The 19,310-nt window shown below is 41.2% G+C and overlaps 1 protein-coding gene across 4 annotated transcripts; it reads right to left on the reverse strand.

Annotated features, from left to right (window-relative positions):
• Positions 1-1,271: 1,271 nt before the first annotated feature.
• fosb (FBJ murine osteosarcoma viral oncogene homolog B) lies at positions 1,272-9,702 on the reverse strand. 4 transcript variants are annotated; one of them, XM_046074892.1, is made up of 6 exons: positions 9,417-9,702; positions 8,759-8,946; positions 6,638-7,021; positions 6,079-6,186; positions 5,297-5,641; positions 1,272-5,136 (listed from the first exon to the last, which is right to left on the reverse strand). In XM_046074892.1, exons 1-6 carry the CDS (start codon positions 9,478-9,480, stop codon positions 5,071-5,073), a joined length of 1,155 nt encoding a protein of 384 aa, XP_045930848.1. In that variant the 5' UTR covers positions 9,481-9,702; the 3' UTR covers positions 1,272-5,070. The 4 variants fall into 4 exon arrangements, with proteins under 4 accessions (XP_045930848.1, XP_045930847.1, XP_045930846.1 ...); XM_046074891.1 differs by having other exon boundaries at positions 1,272-5,641; positions 8,759-8,916; XM_046074890.1 differs by having other exon boundaries at positions 1,272-5,641; positions 6,668-7,021.
• Positions 9,703-19,310: the final 9,608 nt, after the last annotated feature.

The raw sequence follows: 19,310 nt of genomic DNA on the forward strand, positions 1-19,310 counted from the left end.
CAAAAGTCAGATATTCACTTTCCCTTGATCTCTGTTTTTGTCTACCTAATTGCTATAGTTAGTAGAAGTCGCCATAGTGTCGTCCAAAACGACACTATGGGAGCAATGTGAGTAAATGAAAACAGCAAAATGTGGGCAGTAAAACCAAAACAATGAGTTAAAAGACCTTATTAAGTTCTGTAGAGCAGAGGGGAACTATAGAGTCAAGTTATAAATCTCTTTGAGTTCATCACAACGACGATACAAGCAGTCAGGATCCATTGTTAAAACAGAAACTATTGATTACAACCCTTTAATTGATAAATTAAGTGAATTGATGTAAGTGCTTCTCCTTTTTATGATTAAGTTAGTGTATTAGCTTACAACACATTTTACACGTAGCCTATAGGCCTACATATTTTTAGTCCTTGTCAATTGATCTTTTGCCTCTGTTTTGTTTTTGTCTGTCTGACTATGCATTTTTAGTTTGGGAATATTTTGTTGAGTTGTTCTTTTCTTGCTCACATCTTGCATTCTTAACTCAAATCACAAAGATGGTAATCGACATGTTTTTTCTTTAGTACACAAACAAAAACATAGGTCAAATGAAGGTCATCTTTTTAAAAGCGGGAGACAAGTATCTTATAGTTTGTCGTTTATTTGAGTAATTTCTTCACAAATTGGAAATGAATGGCATTTGGTCAAACCAACATTAAAGGAGACAGCTCACCCAGCTTTTGCAGTCTGGAAATCGAGAAAAAACATTATCATGTAAACTTTTATAGAACAGCAAAAACGGCAAGAAGCTGAAATATGGACACAGAAAATCAGAGAGCAGGGACTAAAAAAGCAACATGGCACATTTGTCATACACTTTGGTCCTCGTCAAGAGAAAAAGCAAATGAAAATTAAGGTATAAAAATAAGTAAACAGTAATTTATAGTGATGTGCAGAAAACTAGTAAGTTATGCTTAATGATATGCACCTTCATGAGATAATTATGTAGTTATCCATGCGCTATAGTTTTACAGTTTCACATAGAACAAAGTTTCTTTGGGCCTTTCACTGCTGTAACCTTAAAGTGTATCAAATCATATATCCTGTGTTTCCAAATGTGACAGAATTGCAACCTTTGCTCACAGAAAAAGAAATACAGACTACAGTGTAACAGAAATAGATGAAACGTTGATAAAAAGAATTATGAAAAGAAGCATTTTTGAAGTGGAGGAATATAGAGATATTGTAACCCGATTTCTTCATGATTGTCTCAAAATTAAATGTTACAATAAATATTGAGGGTAACTTTTAATATTGTCACAAAAATTGATAGTTAAAGCAATACATCATCACACTTGACATGTAGTAGCAGTCAGTTTGAGCACTGCGTGATTTGCTACATTATGTTTATCCAAGAGGATAATAAGTATTGCGTTTCATACCAGGGAAACTATGAAATCAGAGCATATATGGGGCTTGTGGAAAAATAGAAATACATAACAACATTCACCTCATCATAGAAAAATAGGAAAGCTCTTGTTCAGTTAACTCTAACATAGCCATTGTACAGTACAGGTAGGTGCAGGCGGTTTCTCTGTCTTATAATTGGTATCTAAATATTTCTCCTTTTCCTTCTGTGCCGCCTTTTCCAGTACATTAGCAACCCATGTGTGATTGTAACCTTAACCTTACAAATCATCTAATGCATATTCAGACAATTTTAATTGAATTCAAGGCAAAGAAATTAGATGAAAGAATGACTCTAATATGTTGTGTGGTGATCAGTGGCTTAAGAGTGGAGTGCATACAGTACAAGGACCCTCTGAGAACTGTTTATCACACTTAAAGATGTAGCAGGCAATTGATATTAAACTATGATGAAATCATAGAGTGATTACTGGGCTCTCAGAGCTTCAGCTGCTAGGAATTCACTGTGTTATTGGCTTCCATTCTTAATAAAATATCCCATTAAGACAAGCAGTATACTCATTGTCTGGAGCCTCAGCAACAGCAAAGTGTAACCTTCCACCAATGTGAAACTGCCTCGTCGTCATTATAGCATACTGTAAGTAGCACCACAAAAACCTATGTACATGAGAACTATTGAATACGTTTTATGCTTATTCTCACACCAGAACATATTCTCATCACATTTGCATTTGGAGAGAAATCAAAAGACATCTCCAACACCTTTACAAACACGGTCCTTATTTTAACATTTTTTAAAAAATGAGGTCTGCCCATTTTCTGAACACCAAGAGCCACATTTGAATAACACTTTATATCATTAATCTAGCCACTGTTTTGAATAAACATGTTTATTTATTGAAAATAAATCTTCTTATCCAGCAAATATAATCATAATACATTTTTATCTTAATTAGACACTATATTTGCTTGAATACAAGAATGGACTTTAACATGATAATGTTCATATCAAGGCTAAAACTGCGGTTATTCTTCGAACACACATTTCAGTTAGGAAATAATTTCATTGAGTGATATGTTTATACTGGACAGATATGCATACTGGGTATGAAATATGTTGTCCTTAAATGAAACAGTTTAGTCATTATGTTGTAGTCTGAACACTTTTAATATGTGTATTGACATTAAATCACACTAGTTTTTTTTCCTCATTTTGCATCTTCTAATGATCAAGTGGCATTAAGGTGTCAGTAGTATTGGGACAGACCTCACAGAGAAAAAACAAACAAGAATAACAAAGGTGTTATCCACAACTGTCTAACATCATAATCATAAACATACATTTAATGTAACTTGTATAGTGCTTTATATTGTTTATAAAACATAAATACACATTGATAGAGGCAGTGACATAGTGCTTCATGTTGAGGGACAGGGCAGTACTTTAAATTTATTATAGTTTTTTTTGTTGTTCCTTTAGAAAAATATTAATTTTAAAACTAAACCTCAGTAACATTTTATCTTGTTCTTCATTGACAAAAATATTCCATTTAGATCTGCAGACATTCATACTTTACAATCATGGTACATACACTTATATATACACGTTAGCTGTATATATGTATATGCATATACTTATAGATTAGATTTTTTTTTAGTAGTGCACAACATGCCTCCAAAGTTGCCAAATGAAAATACAATTAAAAAATGAAACACTTGTTACAATGCAATAATAATAGTAACAGTTATAAGGAACTCTCCCAATTAAAAAACAAACAGAACAAAAACAAGAAACGGCAACAGTACAAATGAAAGCAGAGGTCAATGCAAAACAATCAAACACGCAAACAAACATAGACATTAAAAATATATAACAATTCTTACTCAAACATACAGGAAAAAACAAGTTATACAAATTCACAGGCAAAGAAAGGACGCTCACTCCACAACATCAGCCCACATGTTCTCCCCTTTTTGTTTCCAGGTCTTGCTTTGTGCTCACTCGCCACATCAACCTCAATAAAGAAAGAAATAAACGGGCCAGGTGCCTCAGAGTGGTGGCACTCACAATAAAATGCACCCCTGCCTCATCTCTGCTGAGAGAACAAGGGAGGTACAGAGACCACTGAGCCCAATGTTTAGAGGTTGTCTGAATCACAACAAAAAACACGTCTGGTCTAAATAAAGGCATCGGTTCACATCTGATTGATTCCGAGCAAAACACGGAGCTGGTGCGCTGCAACAAAACGTCTGTATCTTCAGTTCAGAGACTTCAAAGCAATGGTTTGAATATGCGCATGTAGGCCCAGGGTGATGAGGCTCTGTGGTATGGAGGTGTTTTTTTTACTGAGATCACCCTTCCACACAGTTGGCAAGAGCAGGATTTTTTCTTTCTTCTTTTTTTTTTTTGCTTTGTGTTCAACATTTGGTTCCAAAAATCGATGGAAAAAAATCGACTTCTTTCTTTCCTCCATTCCTGCTAATCCTCTCTCCATCCTCACTTTTAACCTCAAGATGTGTCTAATCACTGTGTGAACATTGAAAAATGGCTCAGCAGAAGACAGTGGCATCTGTCTTGCATTTTGCATTCATCAATTATGCATTTATGTGCGTGTGACAAAGTATTTAGCTGCTGTTCACTGTAAGGATCCTCTTTGAGCAATGCGCTCCATGTCAAAGGTTCTTCTGTATGGGGGGGTTGCATCCATGTCCTTGTATGAGAGGGTGCAAAAAGGCGTGTTAGTTGGGCCGTCATTCACTCAAGGTCCCAAGGGCTCTCGGGGGTCTTCGGGCTCTCGGGGGTTGAAGACTTCAGAGAGAGGGAGAAACACAGAGACAGAAGAGGAGAAACAGAGATGGGCAGAGATGGGTCGCATGGCAGGTAGGCAGACGGCAGAAGAATTTTTTTTTAAAACGAGAGAAGAAAGCACAAGATTTAGTGGAGGCTGTGATTCTCAGATCCCCAACTTTCCAAGTCCAAGCAGCAAATGAAGAAGCAGAGGGAAGTCGAGCAGATGAAGGGTTAGAGGTGAGCAAGAAATCAGCTGTCTGTCTCCCACAAGAAAAGACCCTGTACAAAGTGTCCTTCGTCCCTATTTCAGATTTGCACAAATACATTCAGCAAGAGGAAGAAGGGAGAAAAGGATGGAAAAGGATGAGAGCAAGAGCACTGGAAAAAGGGGCAACCGACAGAGGGAACAAGGTGGGGGCACTGGTGCTCGTCAGAGTGTAAAGTGAGCTTGTGGATATCTCACTCGTGTTAAAGATTGAGAATATGTGAATTAATCTGTTAATTCAGAGCACTTAAGATGAGCAACTTGGACTTGATTTTGTGACTCAGTTTTTATTCACTCATCTTGTCCAGTTGCAAGTATTCCGATAATGCAAAACAAGAAATGGTTTATTGTTTAGGCTCACTATTAAAGATCAGATCTAACGTAATTCATGTGCACTCGTGTCATTTTTTATGGCTCTTAATTGGAATGCATTTCTGAATGTGTAAACTTTGACCCAATCAGAAACAATTGATTGGTCGTTTTGTTTTTTCTCAATCTGTGAGACTGATACTGTCTGTACTGTGCATGTAACGACCATTATGTATATGTGTGTTGACGTGTGTGCGCGTGTGTCTGTCGGTCAGTCAGAGTGCCAGCAGCGAAGGCGAGTTCAGGGAATCAGATGACTGCTCGCTACTGCTGTTCCGCTGGTTGGCACTGACCCCGCAGGCTCCCTCTGGGTAGGTGAACACAAATGAAGATGTGTATGAGGTGTTGTAGCTGCCAATGGCCGCATCGTCATGGTTACCACCACCACCACCACTGTCGCTGGCCATAAGACACGGCCCACCTGGTGCAGGCTCAAGTGCGCCATAGAAAGAACTAGAAAACTCTACCTCCTGCATTATCCCTGGCTGAGGCTGCTGCTGGACTTGCTGCTGCTGAACCGGAGGCTGGGACTGTGTGGATGCCGGATGGGCTGTGTAGGCAGGAGGCAGATAGAAAGAGTCCTCCTTCACAGCCAAGCCCACAATGGAGACAGGAGGTTGTATGTTCTGGGGAGGGAGCTGGGGCTGGATTGGAGGGAGCTGCGCTGAGCCCTGCTGGGGTTGGTCCTGGTATGGGATCTTACAGTTCGGCTGGTGGGCCACCAGGACAAACTCCAGGCGCTCCTTCTCCTTCTGCAGCTCAGAGATCTCAGCTTCCAGCTCTGCCTTCTCCTCCTCCAGTATGTCTGTCTCCTGTGGGCAGGTAGAGAGAATGAAAGAAGCAGGGAGGGCGGGGACAGGGGAACAAGAAAAGGGGAGGTGAAATGGGTAGAGGAGGGAAGAAGATGTGTAGTAGAAAGAGAGAAAAAAGGAGTGTTAGTTACACCAAACCTCTACTTCAGTGGAGGTGGATGTATCCATCCCAGCAGAAATACATTATTCACCTGCATTTGTATAAGGTAGCTTATATAAGAGCCCTTTAATTAGGCCATAAATAACATGAGTACAATAGTTTGTCTTGAGTATTATAATTGTCTTCACCACAGCTAAACACCCCATTACCATAATCATCTCTCTTACACACATGTGCACACATTTATTAACACACTCCGCAATGCTATGGGAGGGAACGTAAAGTATGTAATTATCATCATCACTCATTTTGGCAGCTATAACAGGGCCAAGCTCACCGACTGCAGTCTGTCTGTGAGTTCCCGTCTGCGGTTTCTGCATTTGGCGGCAGCCAGCTTGTTTCTCTCTCGCCGAACACGCCTTTTCTCCTCCTCCTCAGGTGTCAGCTAGAATGAAGAGAAAACACGCATTAGGATAAACGTTTTGTCTTTGTTCTTGAAAATCTTATATTGTCCAGGTAGTGGTGATGGGCACAGTGGAGAGGCAGTTAGAGTGACCGCCCCAGCTATTGGTGTCTTCAGAAAAAAAATTGCCCTTTTCTAAAAACGTATCCTCCCATTGTGGCAGTAAATATTTTCTGGCTTGTGCCTCCTACCACACAGCCCTCTACATAGACATGACCTTGTGCCCCTACTTTCCTGTTTAGTAGATTTGTGTATATTAGAAGTTCCCAAAGTACACAGGGAAGTACCCTTTTTTGTTTATTACTCATGCCCCTGAAAGTGTATGTACAAACTACTGCTTAACAGCAGTTGCCGCTCCCATGTAAACACTATACCTACACTTCATGTGTATGCAAAGGTCAACAAACAAACAGTTTCAAGCACACACACTTACTAACACACCAACATCTCCATCGTCACTCACAGACTCGTCTCGTGTACGCCGGCTGCGGGTTCTGGACTGGCGCATGGGGCCCGGTGCTGGGCCCGGAGTGTCTGAACTTGGAGGGGTGAATCCAGACCCCAAAGAAAAACTTGGGCCTGGCATGTCATATGGGTCAACCAGTGACACTGGCTGGGTCATGGTTGTGGTGCCAGTGGACCCACTCTGTCCAGAGGCCTGGGAGGAGACGAGGGTCGGCTGTACCATCCACTGCAGGTCCTGACTTGTGGTGATGGCAGTGACAGTGGGCACAAATGAACCGGGCATCTCACCTCCGACACTGGGCCCTGGCCTGCTACCCACAATGCTCAAGCCAGCTCCCGCTGACACACACTCCTGAAAAGAAGACACGAACCAGTAGAGTTTTACACTCCATATGAAGCCACTGTAGGCAGGCATGCAAGCAGGATGAGCTGTTTTCTCTAATTGTCAACCACCATGCCAAACTTAGTAGGCAGAACTTTACCTCTACAACAAGTGCTGTTATCGAGCATCCATTATTACTAATGCACTGTGTTAAACTCAATCAATTCTAATCAAGATCCTATTTTAAATTGTTAACCGTCTATACATCAAATTAAGGAAGATAGGCCTGTGGCATGACTGGAAATATGTACATTTATTTAAGAAAATAACAATACCCTTGCTCCCAATACAATACTATTCATTTGTAATGCAATATAGGCTACATGTTGGCTACAGCATGGGGGATATGAGTAAAGTGGTGGAACAAGTAGGCTTGCATGTAGAATATGATTTCAAAAAGTGTGGGAAAATGTTGGCTATCTAATCTAACAAGAGGAACATGATGAGGAAATTACAATTGTGTTTGTAAGAGCAAAGGAAAAATGGAAAAAGCGTAGGCTATAAATAAAGTGTAAATATTGAATTCACTAGCCTACTTTTTAATCAGTGTTTGTTGCTGTGTCACAACCTGTAGCCTATGTATCAGTTTATTGGTCTACAAATACACAGAAACTCAAATCTGTCGCTTGTCTTTTTTGTTTCATTTTAGACGGGAGGAGGACAGCGGCGAGGTTCATGAATATTCATATAAAGCGTGTTAAGGCATTGGGACGGGCGGCTCTGAAAGAGAAGCCTCGACCAATCGTCTCTCTCGCAGCGCGTCTCCCCCCTCCTCCTTCCTCCTCCCCCGTCACACCCCCGGTGTTCCCCTTGACAACGCGACGTAGCGCTCCAAAATAGAACAAGCATTTACGTCACGGCGAGGCTTGTGAGAGGAGAGCGGAGCGCGTGGAAGGAGAGAAGCTGGCAGAGTGGGGAGGGGCGGAGCTCCGGCACTGACGTAGGAGAGTTCCAGAGCTGTCATCAGTTCTGCGGCGTGCTGTGAACCGAGCACGTTGTCAAAGCCTGAGGGCCGCTACCGGGGCTACTATAGCAGATGGGTAAATGTATATAGATATGGAAATGGTTACACTATTTATAGGTCTGTCTGACTGCAGGAACGCATTAGTCCAAACGTATGATTTTCCATTAGGAACATCTCCAGCCTACAATAAAAAAAACTCTATAGCCTATGTCTATATGTCTGAGTCACTTGAATTGGTCCATGTTTGCTATTTTCCTTTATATGGTTACAGGTACCTTTATTACATGATTAGGCTGCATGCCCACTAATACAGCCTAATAGCCTAGCACAGTTAAGGTTATGCTCTTTATTTTATTTATTTATGACCTACATGTCATATAGGCTACAAAACACATATGGCCTAAAGGGTGCTAAAGTATCACCTATAAAGCATAAAACCTGGTGTTAAAATAAGCCATGGTCAATATACCATTTGTAATAATAGTCTATAAAATTATAAAACAAATAAATATATGTAGACCTATGTGTTGCTATCTACAGAGTACTCCAGATTGTTTATTTATCTTCAGGTTAGCAAAAGCACATGTCGTATTTAACGTATAGACCAGTAGACTATAGCCTACTAAAGTAAAGTAGCCTATAAGCACATCTCTGCACGTAGGCTATGCCATAAGTCAGACCTGTTGCATTTATAAATAAATAAACAAACAAAAAACAGCTGCAACATTTGCTGATGAACTTACCTGCGGAGCACTGGTGGTCGGCGGGCTCCCGAAGGAGTCCACGGAGGAAAGGTACTGGGACTCTATGGATGGAGACGAGCTTCCACGGGATCCGCTGTCTGGGTCGCCGGGGAACCCTTGGTACATCTCCCCGCAGGGACCGAGAGAGAACGCGACACCTGCAGTTGCCGGAGAGAGCGCGATGTCACCTGCGGCGACAGGGCAGCGGCACACACAAGAAGATTTAGGCTACTAAAGAAGGGTTATTGTAAGGAGAGAATGACTTATATTATAGGCGATGCAGTTAGCCTGACTCAAATGATTACTTTGATAATGATTTAAACGGAGTAAAATATGGATAATCCCACCAGCAGCGGGGCGAATTACTTTTCTTTGCATAAATTCATAAATTCAAGAACATCCCTATAATAACAACACAAGCAACGTGTTTTATACGCCTACATAAGGACATGTTGAGTTATTTTGTAAAAGCAATAGCCTATCAACAACTGAGAAAGAAGTCTGTAGACTACGCGTCTCATATTAAACCGACTGACGGGCAGCGGTGGACAGATGTTTCAGCCCCAACTTTACAACGCTGATATTTAAGCAAACATTTAGCCTATTTCCAACATGTCATTCAGCTAAATCGTTCACATAAAGTCAATTACTGACTTACCCTTGCTGATCTTTTTGTTATTCCCCGGTGAGATGCTCTTGGTTTCTTTCCAAAAAAGTTGCATGAAGAAGCTTAATCCAGTTCCCCGCGTTTACGGGGGAAAGTGTCCAACTCAATCTGTTAAAAAGTCCTCTCGTTTAGGTTTAAATCCTCGAGGCTTTATCCGGCAAATATGCGATTATAGATCCATAAAGTCCGTCCACGTTACGCCGGAGGACGTTAGCTTGTATTACGGTGCACAGTAGCAGATCTTGTCTTATGAATGAATCCATCCTCCTCGAGTACAACCAAGGCATTTCTAGTGTCTAAGTCCCGCCTCGGAGTTCCGCTGACGTACATGCCCATATTTGTGCTTTGGTGTTGTGTTTGGTATCCTTGGTGACGTTGAGGGAATCCCTCTCCCACTGAAATGGACCAGAAGCTCACCTCGCCGACGGATAATAATAGATGTTTTTTTATACTATCACAGACAGACACAGAGATTTCTCACTGTCTGACAATTTTGTGAGAGGAAATTTTAAGAAACTGCACAGTGATAAATATGGAAAGTATCTATTTAGGGCTATCTATGCGTCTATCTGGACTGGAACATTGTTTGGGTCATGGCTAGGCTGCGTCAAGAGAAGACATAGGCTAATATACATAATGTCCAAGGTGTCTAGCCATTTGGATTCATTTAGTTCAAAAACAACGGCACATAGTCATCTATGGACTTCAACGTGATTTTTAGTTATTAAACAAACAGAGCACATGATATTCTGTAGCCATTGTCAGTCTGAATATCATGTAGGGCTTGAGCATAAACTGGAAAACATCAGAAAATGTAGTCATAGCCTACAGTAGCCTGAAGAAAGGGTCTTAGTTAGGCATAAGTAGGCTAACACCCAGGGGTCTATGTCACTCCGGGACTGAATCCTGTCAGGCATGCAAGGGAAATCCTGCTGTAAAGTTTCTCAGGACACGCCCTTGGGAGTCCTCTAATCTTGAGAGCTTAACGTCTAATGGGAGGAAAGTCTCCTTTTCATCTGTGACTGAACACTAAACCTGAAGTCATGCAGGCACGGCGCCATGGACTTAGGACCTATTGCAGGTTGAAAAATGCCGTCAAACTTTAGGCTACAGCCTATAGGCTGGGCTGCATTCCGGATGCACTCTGTCATTAAGTTAGATTTACATTATGGATTTTAATGTAGGCAAAACTCTGTGGCACACACAGAGCAGCATCAGCAGCCTCATTCAAACCCACAAAAATAACAAAATCTGAAAACAGCAGTGTAATTCTGTCATGGACAGTGGGCAGCAGTGACGGATATCGGCGCCTGTCATTGCAAACACCCGGCCGAGCAGAAAGTGATTCATTATTATAGCCTACAAGAGGACACCATGGGAATGTGGCAGGTGGGATGTTTGGCTTCGGTCCGGGGGATTGCTCCGCGGGCTAAATGCGGGAAGACAGGGCGGCAAATCATGAATGAAAATCTAGCCCAAAATAGGCTACAACACGTTTTTTAATTGTGATGTCAAACAATATCGCTGGGCGGGCATGCGGCTGTGTAAGGACCTGTGTGTGAAAAGGCGTGAGCAACAAGGGAAGAGCTGTTGATAACAAGTTATAGGCTATTAGTCAGCGCCTGAACAACGTCAGAGACGAGGATCCACAGAGGACGTTGTGTCCCATCCGGGCTGCCGTTGCCGGTGCTGTGCTGCTGTGCCGGGATGACTAACTCCGTCGATGTAAGTTGTTCATGATGGGGAATTATTGAGTTGAATGGCTAATAACGCAGCACACATCACCAGGACATAAACGATAGTAGCAGGGATGGACGGGGCGAGATCAAGGAATCACGGACTAATAGGCCATAGGCTACCGCTATTTTAGCATTGTATGCTGATAAATAGCCTATAGCCTAGGCTACAAACACACTTCACAGTGACAAGATAAGATAGCCCATGTTGTTCCTCTTAACACTAGAACTACCAAGTCATTTTGACTTTGAAAATTTAGCAAAGTAACCTAATAACTCTGTTGAAATAAAAACATGTTCCTAGGATATGTGTTCTAGCCTAGCCTATATTTTATTCTAACTTAAACAAAATTCTAACAATCTAACAAAATTATGCTACATATTTCCAGATTGTAGATTCGACTAAATCCAAGGAGGAATGAAAGCTTTCAGCCTAAAATCTAATTAAAATAGCCTAATTGAACAGGACACTTGTGATAAATGTTGCAAGGTAGGGTGACATGGCACGCCGAAATGTCCTTAAAAGTGGCGTGCTATTTATACGCTATTCCAAAATCAGTTTCGTTTGTCAAATTTTCATTATTCTTTTCCGTCAGATTGACTGTGACCATTTTGAGATATTTATGCGTTCCATAGCCTGTGTCCATGATTTTAACGCATCCAAACACACACAGTCAATGACAGGAAACTAAACACAGAGTAGGCTATCTACGTTGGCGTGTTTGCTGAAAAACAGCTGATCGACCCTACAGGCCTTTTACTATGTATTGAAATGCATATTGATATTAGTGATGTTTTCACCTATCCTAACATTACAAATACATGCATTACTTAAATTTTATACTGATTATTGAAATTATGTGAAAATAATGAACAAGTGGCTTGGACCATGTGTTCTGCTACAGTTTATGGTTCTGCTGCGTGTGTGTAGCGTTCAGTAGCCATGGATACGCCGTTGCCTCTGACGTAAGGACGTATAAATGTGGTCTTTTTTGTTATGCCGCCTAGCAACCGGTTTCCGTGGTAACCGGCTGTGAGTGACAGGCAGCAGCGGCTCAAAATGGCTTCCGGGTTCTTTCTGTGCAAACCTGAGTATCTGTAAACAGTCTGAGTATACTACGACGACCGCTGTTGCTGTTTGAGCACATTTTTAACCGTCAGCGGTATCTTTTCAACGTCAGGCAGTGGTACATGGACAGTTGACGTTGTTATGTTTGCGTTTAGTAAGAGCTCCTGTTTGCCCCGTGTTGTAGTGGTAGCCTGTGAAATGAAAAAAAAATTAGCAACGAATAGTGGCACAAATGAATGCATCTTGCTGTTATTCACTGTATTGCGAGTGTGTAACAAGCGGACCCCAAGGCTAACTGACTGCAGCCTTTTCAGACAGATTTCATTTAATGAAGCGTTAATAAACAGATTCAGCGTCAGACAACGCGAGTAAATGAGCCACTTTTTCATGGACAAGTGGCTGACGTTACAGCTGATATTTTGTGGAAAAGGTGAGCAGCAATTATCTTTTATTGAATTGATAATGCATATTCAGCCACCTTCAGTTGCCTTGCATTCAATTAAATTAACTTTATTTCATATGGATAATCCACTCAGTATCAATGGGCTACTGCTTTGAAGGAATCCTCCGTATGTCTACATAAAAGCTACTGAAAACAATAAGACACTTAAAACTATCAAAGGAAGTTTGTCAATGAAGTGTACTTGTGTCCAGGTTTCAGTTTATATTTGAAAGCTTGTAAAGTTTAAGTTGTGGGTATTGCATCTTCATCATACAGATAAGCTAACAGTTTTTATCTCTTCAAAAACTATATACCTAAGTCACTGTACTAGTAATAGCCACATTAAGAGTGTGAAGTTTGCCATCCTCTCTCTAAACTATTTTGTTCCTTGAGAGTTTGTTTGTTTAGAACTTGTGGTGGTCTAGACTCCAAATGAGCCAGTTAAAAAATAGACACAGTGTAGTCTCATGCCCCTGATGTGCTTTGTTTTGCTTGCCCCTGTCTCTTAGCGTATTTTCGGGAAGCCACTAACTTGTGCTGCGCTCATGAGGCCAGCCCCTATTTCCTTTTGGAAGGCGGGCCGTGTTTGCTTGGTCTTCCTGCCCAAAATATTTGTTACCAGGCAACGGTTAGGCCTGTCCCACTTCGGAGTGGTGTTGTTTACACCCCTTCTGGCTCCATATCCCAACAACATTGCATAACTCTCACAGGCTTTCCCCACCTCACAGAAAGAAATATGATCGGTCTTTTCTCTCCAGCCAACCAACACGTCTCATACCCTCACACCATTGCTTTTCCCTCAGCCACTCAACAATTTCTTTCGGTCTTTGTCTGCTGTATTCGCTCAGAACTCTTCTTACTCACCTCGTCATTCAGAGCAGCAAAACTGAAACTGAGGCTAAGATTGTTTATGAAAAAAGCTATGCTTGACTTGACTTAGTCTTTGGCTGAAAATCCCTGAAGCTTATTGTTACATGATCTGTCAGGTGGGGGTTCAGGTCTGCCCCTGTAATCTATTCTTGTTTAAATCCAGTAATTCTTTCTTGGCCAAGTCGAAGGCTTTCCTGCATGCCTATGTCAACATGGCGTGTGTATACTGTATTAACTGAAAGACTTGAGTTGAAATTAAAGAAGTGGAGCCCTGCATTTAATAAAATTCAGCTCAGACTAAAGCATAAACTTTTGAACTTAAAAATATGGCAGTTTGAGGTCACAGGTTTGTGTTGCATTGGATTTCATTCTGTTGTCAGGTGATGTTATTATCCCAGTGTATTTGGCTGACATAATTACCTTTTCTAGTCTTTGAGTAATAGCATGAGAAGAAAAATACACGCTTCATCTGCACTCAGTCTCCTTCATCTTATGAGTGTTAAATGAAAACCTTTCATTAGGGGCAGAGTGCAGTTTCTCCAGTTTTCTGTCTTACAGCTGACTCTGTGTTTTGTAGCTGTGCCACAGACCAGGAGGGGAGCTAAGAAACTGTAAATAACAAGCAAACTGCCTCAGATACTAACCTCCACTGTCACCTGATTCCCTGCAGTGTTCATAGTGTTGTTCAGACAGTAGGCTGAATTGTTTCGTTTCAGTAAAAATTTACCATCATGTCATTGGGAATTATAACATATGTTATATGTTTGTTAGTTGCAGGGAGTTGTGCTTTTTCTGGTTTCTCTCTGTCCACATTTAACTGCTGGGCAGCAAACTAAGCAAGCAATGCAGCCCAGAATACTTTCACAGTCAGGTGTTTGCGAGGCATCCAGAACAGATTCCCACGTCATCGTCATCTCTTCGTCTTGATATATAAGCTGCTCACCCTGTCTCAGCGGATGAGCCCAGACACCCTACGAAGCAAACTCATTTTATTTATTTAAAGTTATTTATTCTCTAACTGAGATCATTTTCAAGAGAGAACTAGAGCTATTCATAGTGAGATCATCAACAAGGAAGCGTCAAGAGTTAATAAAAACAATTACATTATGTCATAAAAGACGTCAGAGAAATGAAAGAATCCAGTTTATGGGCAGTTTGCATTTACATGTGCATGTATAAGGTGTATAGTACCTGAAATCATTTCTGCCAAGGTTAGTGCGTATACATGGAGTATCTAAGGTTAGGCAGCTGTTGGATTGTGTGCTCTGTTTATTTGATTTAAATGAAATAAAGATAGATATCAGGTAATGTGGAAGCGTTAACAAGAGCTATTAGCCTCTAGTATTCATTTACTGATCCTTTTAGTCACTGCCCAGTCTCTGTGACCATAGGTTATGCTTGTAACATACATAACTTTGAGATGTCACCTTCAGCCTCAGCTTCCTTTTTTACCGTGATGGTCCAGTACATCATTTGCTAGACGTCGGACGCAGCAGCGAGCCACTTCCTGATGTGGCGTCTCATCTTACCTGTGTACTTTTGAACACAACCCTGAGATGCCTGAACTCCCTCGTCTTTTAGGCAACAAGGCTTGCTCGACTTTCTGCTGAGGATGCAGACACAGCTGTTGCTTCAGTTATACAAGCGTTAGATGCACTGGAGCAACAGACATGGCACCATCTACTCCCAGAGAATCCACAGGACCCCTCTAATGGACAGTTGGGACCACAAAACTCATGTTGACTGCAAGACAAAATTCCCATGACCCTTTCAGTGTCTGTGTGAAGAGCCTCTTCCATTATTTACACTTGTGACTTTCCAGTTTTTCTCGTTCCCTGCCTCAGCACACGGCTCCCTTTGCAAACTGTTTATGTTAATGTACTTGTGTTTATACGCTGTAATCCTTGTGGCTCGCCATTTAAATAACGAGCTTGTGTGTTTACAGGAACCCACACAGCGCACACACGCACGGCAAAAATTTACAGTGATCTGTGGAGAGGGTAAAACATTCAATTGTGCATGCGTCATAGCCTCATTTGTCAGCTCTTGTGAGATAAAAAAATATTCTCACGTCATCTTATTTCACTCAGCAAAGTGGTACCAGGCCTCGTACACTCATTTCCCTCAGGGTTAAACAGGTGAGTGAGGCTATGGTTGACCGTGGCATGGCTGATCCACTGTAAAAAGGCTCTTGACAGTTCTTAATGAACCATGACTTAAAAAGAGCTATTGTACCATGGCAGAAAATTAGGGTGATGTACAACATTTTGGTATTATCCTAAACCCGTTGGTGTGCAACCACATAATCTCATTTTAGTGTTTGAGTGAGATCATTACTTTATCTGTTTATTGGCAGTGTCTGTAAATAACCATCTTTCCAAGAGTTCACAGCGTCAGAACAATTGGCGTTCCTATTTTTTCTCCTCTTCTTCTTTTACCGCAAGTGCAGCCATAAACGTCAGCATTGAGGTGCAGAAAGCTGAGCGGATGGCTCTATTGTATCATGCACTGCATGGGAGTCGGATGCCTAAAGTTAAATGCAGTCAGTGGGCTTCAGTATTCCACAGCTCTCTGTGACTCAGACACAAGCAGCGCGTCAATCCTAGCCTACTTTCAACAGGCTCGCTGCCAGTCACAGAGGCAAAGTGCCAGAGAGAGGGAGGGACAAGAGCAAGAGGGTGAGAGAGAACGAGGATGAGATCAGAGGTGGAAAGTAAGTCAGTATATTTAGTCAGATACTGTCGTTAAACACAGTGACGAGGCATTGACATGAGAGATTTTCATTTTAAGCATTTATACATACTAGTATTGTCCACATTTCCTGCGTTTTAAACATATTAGTTCACTTGCAGCAGACATTTTGACTTGCCTTAGTAAGAAAAGGACAGGTGTTATAAATAAAATTAACGAGGGCTTTGTTCTACAAGATTCCTAGTAAGTCCCAACAGTTAGCCAGCGTGCCAAATAACAGCACCCTGAAACTAAAGCAGTTAATGGAATTGAGCCATCATAAATGCTATTACTGACACTTGTGCTGCCTGTCACATGGCAGATAAGGTAACTGGCAGAATAGGATTTTTCATGCAAATTCTGTTCGGACAGTTTTGTTTCGGCTCTTTAATCCAAAATATTGAAATGAAATAGGAATACATTTAAAGTTCTGGCTCTCAGCTTTAACTTGATGAAGCTTGTAGAAATTGTTTGCTTTTTATTTGCATATAACCCCGACAGTTTAAAAACTGCTACAGTTCCCTACATTGTTCACCTAATACAGATACAGGAGTGAAGGAAGTAAAAATGGCAATACTAAAATATAACACTACAAGTAAAAGTCCTGCATTGAAAATCTCATTTTAGTAAAGTATTTAAGTATGATAAGCAAAAAGTACTTAAAGTATTAAAATTAAATTGTTGTAGTAGTTGGTCGAGGTGAAGCTAAATTGAACTATTTTACATAGTGTTTAATCGATAACTGCATCATATTTTGAAAGCGGCAATGCTTTGTGTGCAACATCTTAATCTTAGTGGAGTAAAAAGTTGAATATTTTGCTTAAAGTATAGGTGCATGTAATGGAACTATTCAAGTAAAGTACAAGGTACCTCAAAATGTTTTATTGCGGTACAGTACTAAAGTAAATGTACTCAACAGTGACTGTGAGGTTAAAGTGCAGACTTTCAGCTTTAATTTGAGGTTTTTCACATCCAAATCAAAGTGTATAATTGAAGCATGTACCTTTGTACATACTGTATAGGGTGAAAGAGCTACAGTGAGTACTGTTCACCCTATATGGATGCAAATACTAGACCCACCCTTAAAGCCAAAGGTCTGCATTTAAACATCACTGTTAGATCATTTGTTATCCATATTGCTGGAGTACAGCCACAGCAGCTAAACCCTATCCTTGTTCTAATACATACAGCATGTACTGTACGAAAACGCATTACATATAGTGCATTGCTGTAATTTCAACAATTAATCAGTGTGAGGTAAATAGACCTGACATCACCTGCATATTAATAGTAATATATGGCTTACAAATTGATAATTTAACACTGACAGGGACTTTAGAATTGGTACTTTTCTTTAAGTTAGCATTTTAAAAGCAGGATCTTCTTACTTTTGCAGGGTTTTTTGTTGCACTGCATTATTTATTTACGTAGATGTGAATACTTCTTCCACCTGGATGAGGACAGTGGATGCCAACTTCATTATTCCCCCTACTCATTTTCTCTCCGCTTGTTTCTATCCAAAAGGCTTTGTTTCAACCTTTTTTTTTTCTCCCTCTCGGCTCACAGCCCCCCTCCCCACTTCTTCGCTCTTCCTTACATAAGGACTGCCCTATTTTTTCAGGGACCAGTAAGAGGTAGGAATAAAGGGAGTGAGTGGGTGAGGAAGAGGGACTGATAGAGGGTTGGATCCAATGAAGAGAAGATATGGGGGTAGAGATAGGGCTGTGTGTACACTGCACACGTCAGGGAAGACACAAACCTGCATGTGTCCCCGTCATCCCCCTCACCTCGCCGGCCTTCACTGCCCACACAGTGCTTCTTTGCTACTCACCCCCAGCTCCTCATCTTATCTCTCCCATCTTCTCTGCATCAGTCTATCTGTCTATGTGTATAGGTGTGTGTGTACATATATAGACGTGCCCAAATTTGTTGGTACCCCTCCACAAAAAACGAAGAATGCACAATTTTCACTGAAATAACTTGAAACTGACAAAAGTAATTGGCATCCACCATTGTTTATTCCACATTTAATAGAAATCAGACTTTTCTTTTGATTGCATATTCAACATAATATTGTAAATAATAAAACAAATGAAAATGGCATGGACAAAAATGATGGGACCGCTAACCTAATATTTTGTTGCACAACCTTTAGAGGCAATCACTGCAATCAAACGTTTTCTGTAGCTCTCAATGACACCTCTGCACCTGTTAACAGGTAGTTTGGCCCACTCTTCCTGAGCAAACTGCTCCAGCTGTCTCAGGTTTGATGGGTGCCTTCTCCAGACTGCAAGTTTCAGCTCTTTCCATAGATGTTCGATAGGATTCAGATCAGGACTCATAGAAGGCCACTTCAGAATAGTCCAACGTTTTGTTCTTATCCATTCTTGGGTGCTTTTAGCTGTGTGTTTTGGGTCATTATCCTGTTGGAGGACCCATGAACTGCGACTGAGACAGAGCTTTCTGACACTGGGCAGTACGTTTCGCTCCAGAATGTCTTGATAGTCTTGAGATTTCATTGTGCCCTGCACAGATTCAAGGCACCCTGTGCCAGGCGCAGCAAAGCAGCCCCAAAACATAACCGAGCCTCCTCCATGTTTCACTGTAGGTATGGTGTTCTTTTCTTTGAAAGCTTCATTTTTTCGTCTGTGAACATAGAGCTGATGTGACTTGCCAAAAAGCTCCAGTTTTGACTCATCTGTCCAAAGGACATTCTCCCAGAAGGATTGTGGCTTGCCAATATGCATTTTAGCAAATTCCAGTCTGGCTTTTTTATGTTTTTCTTTCAGAAGTGGAGTCCTCCTGGGTCTTCTTCCATGGAGCCCACTTTCGCTCAAAAAGCGACGGATGGTGCGATCAGAAACTGACGTACCTTCACCTTGGAGTTCAGCTTGTATCTCTTTGGCAGTTATCCTTAGTTCTTTTTCTACCATTCGCACTATCCTTCTGTTCAATCTGGGGTCGATTTTCCTCTTGCGGCCGCGCCCAGGGAGGTTGGCTACAGTTCCATGGACCTTAAACTTCTTAATAATATTTGC

The sequence above is a fragment of the Micropterus dolomieu genome, linkage group LG17 (genome assembly GCF_021292245.1).
Source record: "Micropterus dolomieu isolate WLL.071019.BEF.003 ecotype Adirondacks linkage group LG17, ASM2129224v1, whole genome shotgun sequence".
NCBI classification, from domain to species: domain Eukaryota; kingdom Metazoa; phylum Chordata; class Actinopteri; order Centrarchiformes; family Centrarchidae; genus Micropterus; species Micropterus dolomieu.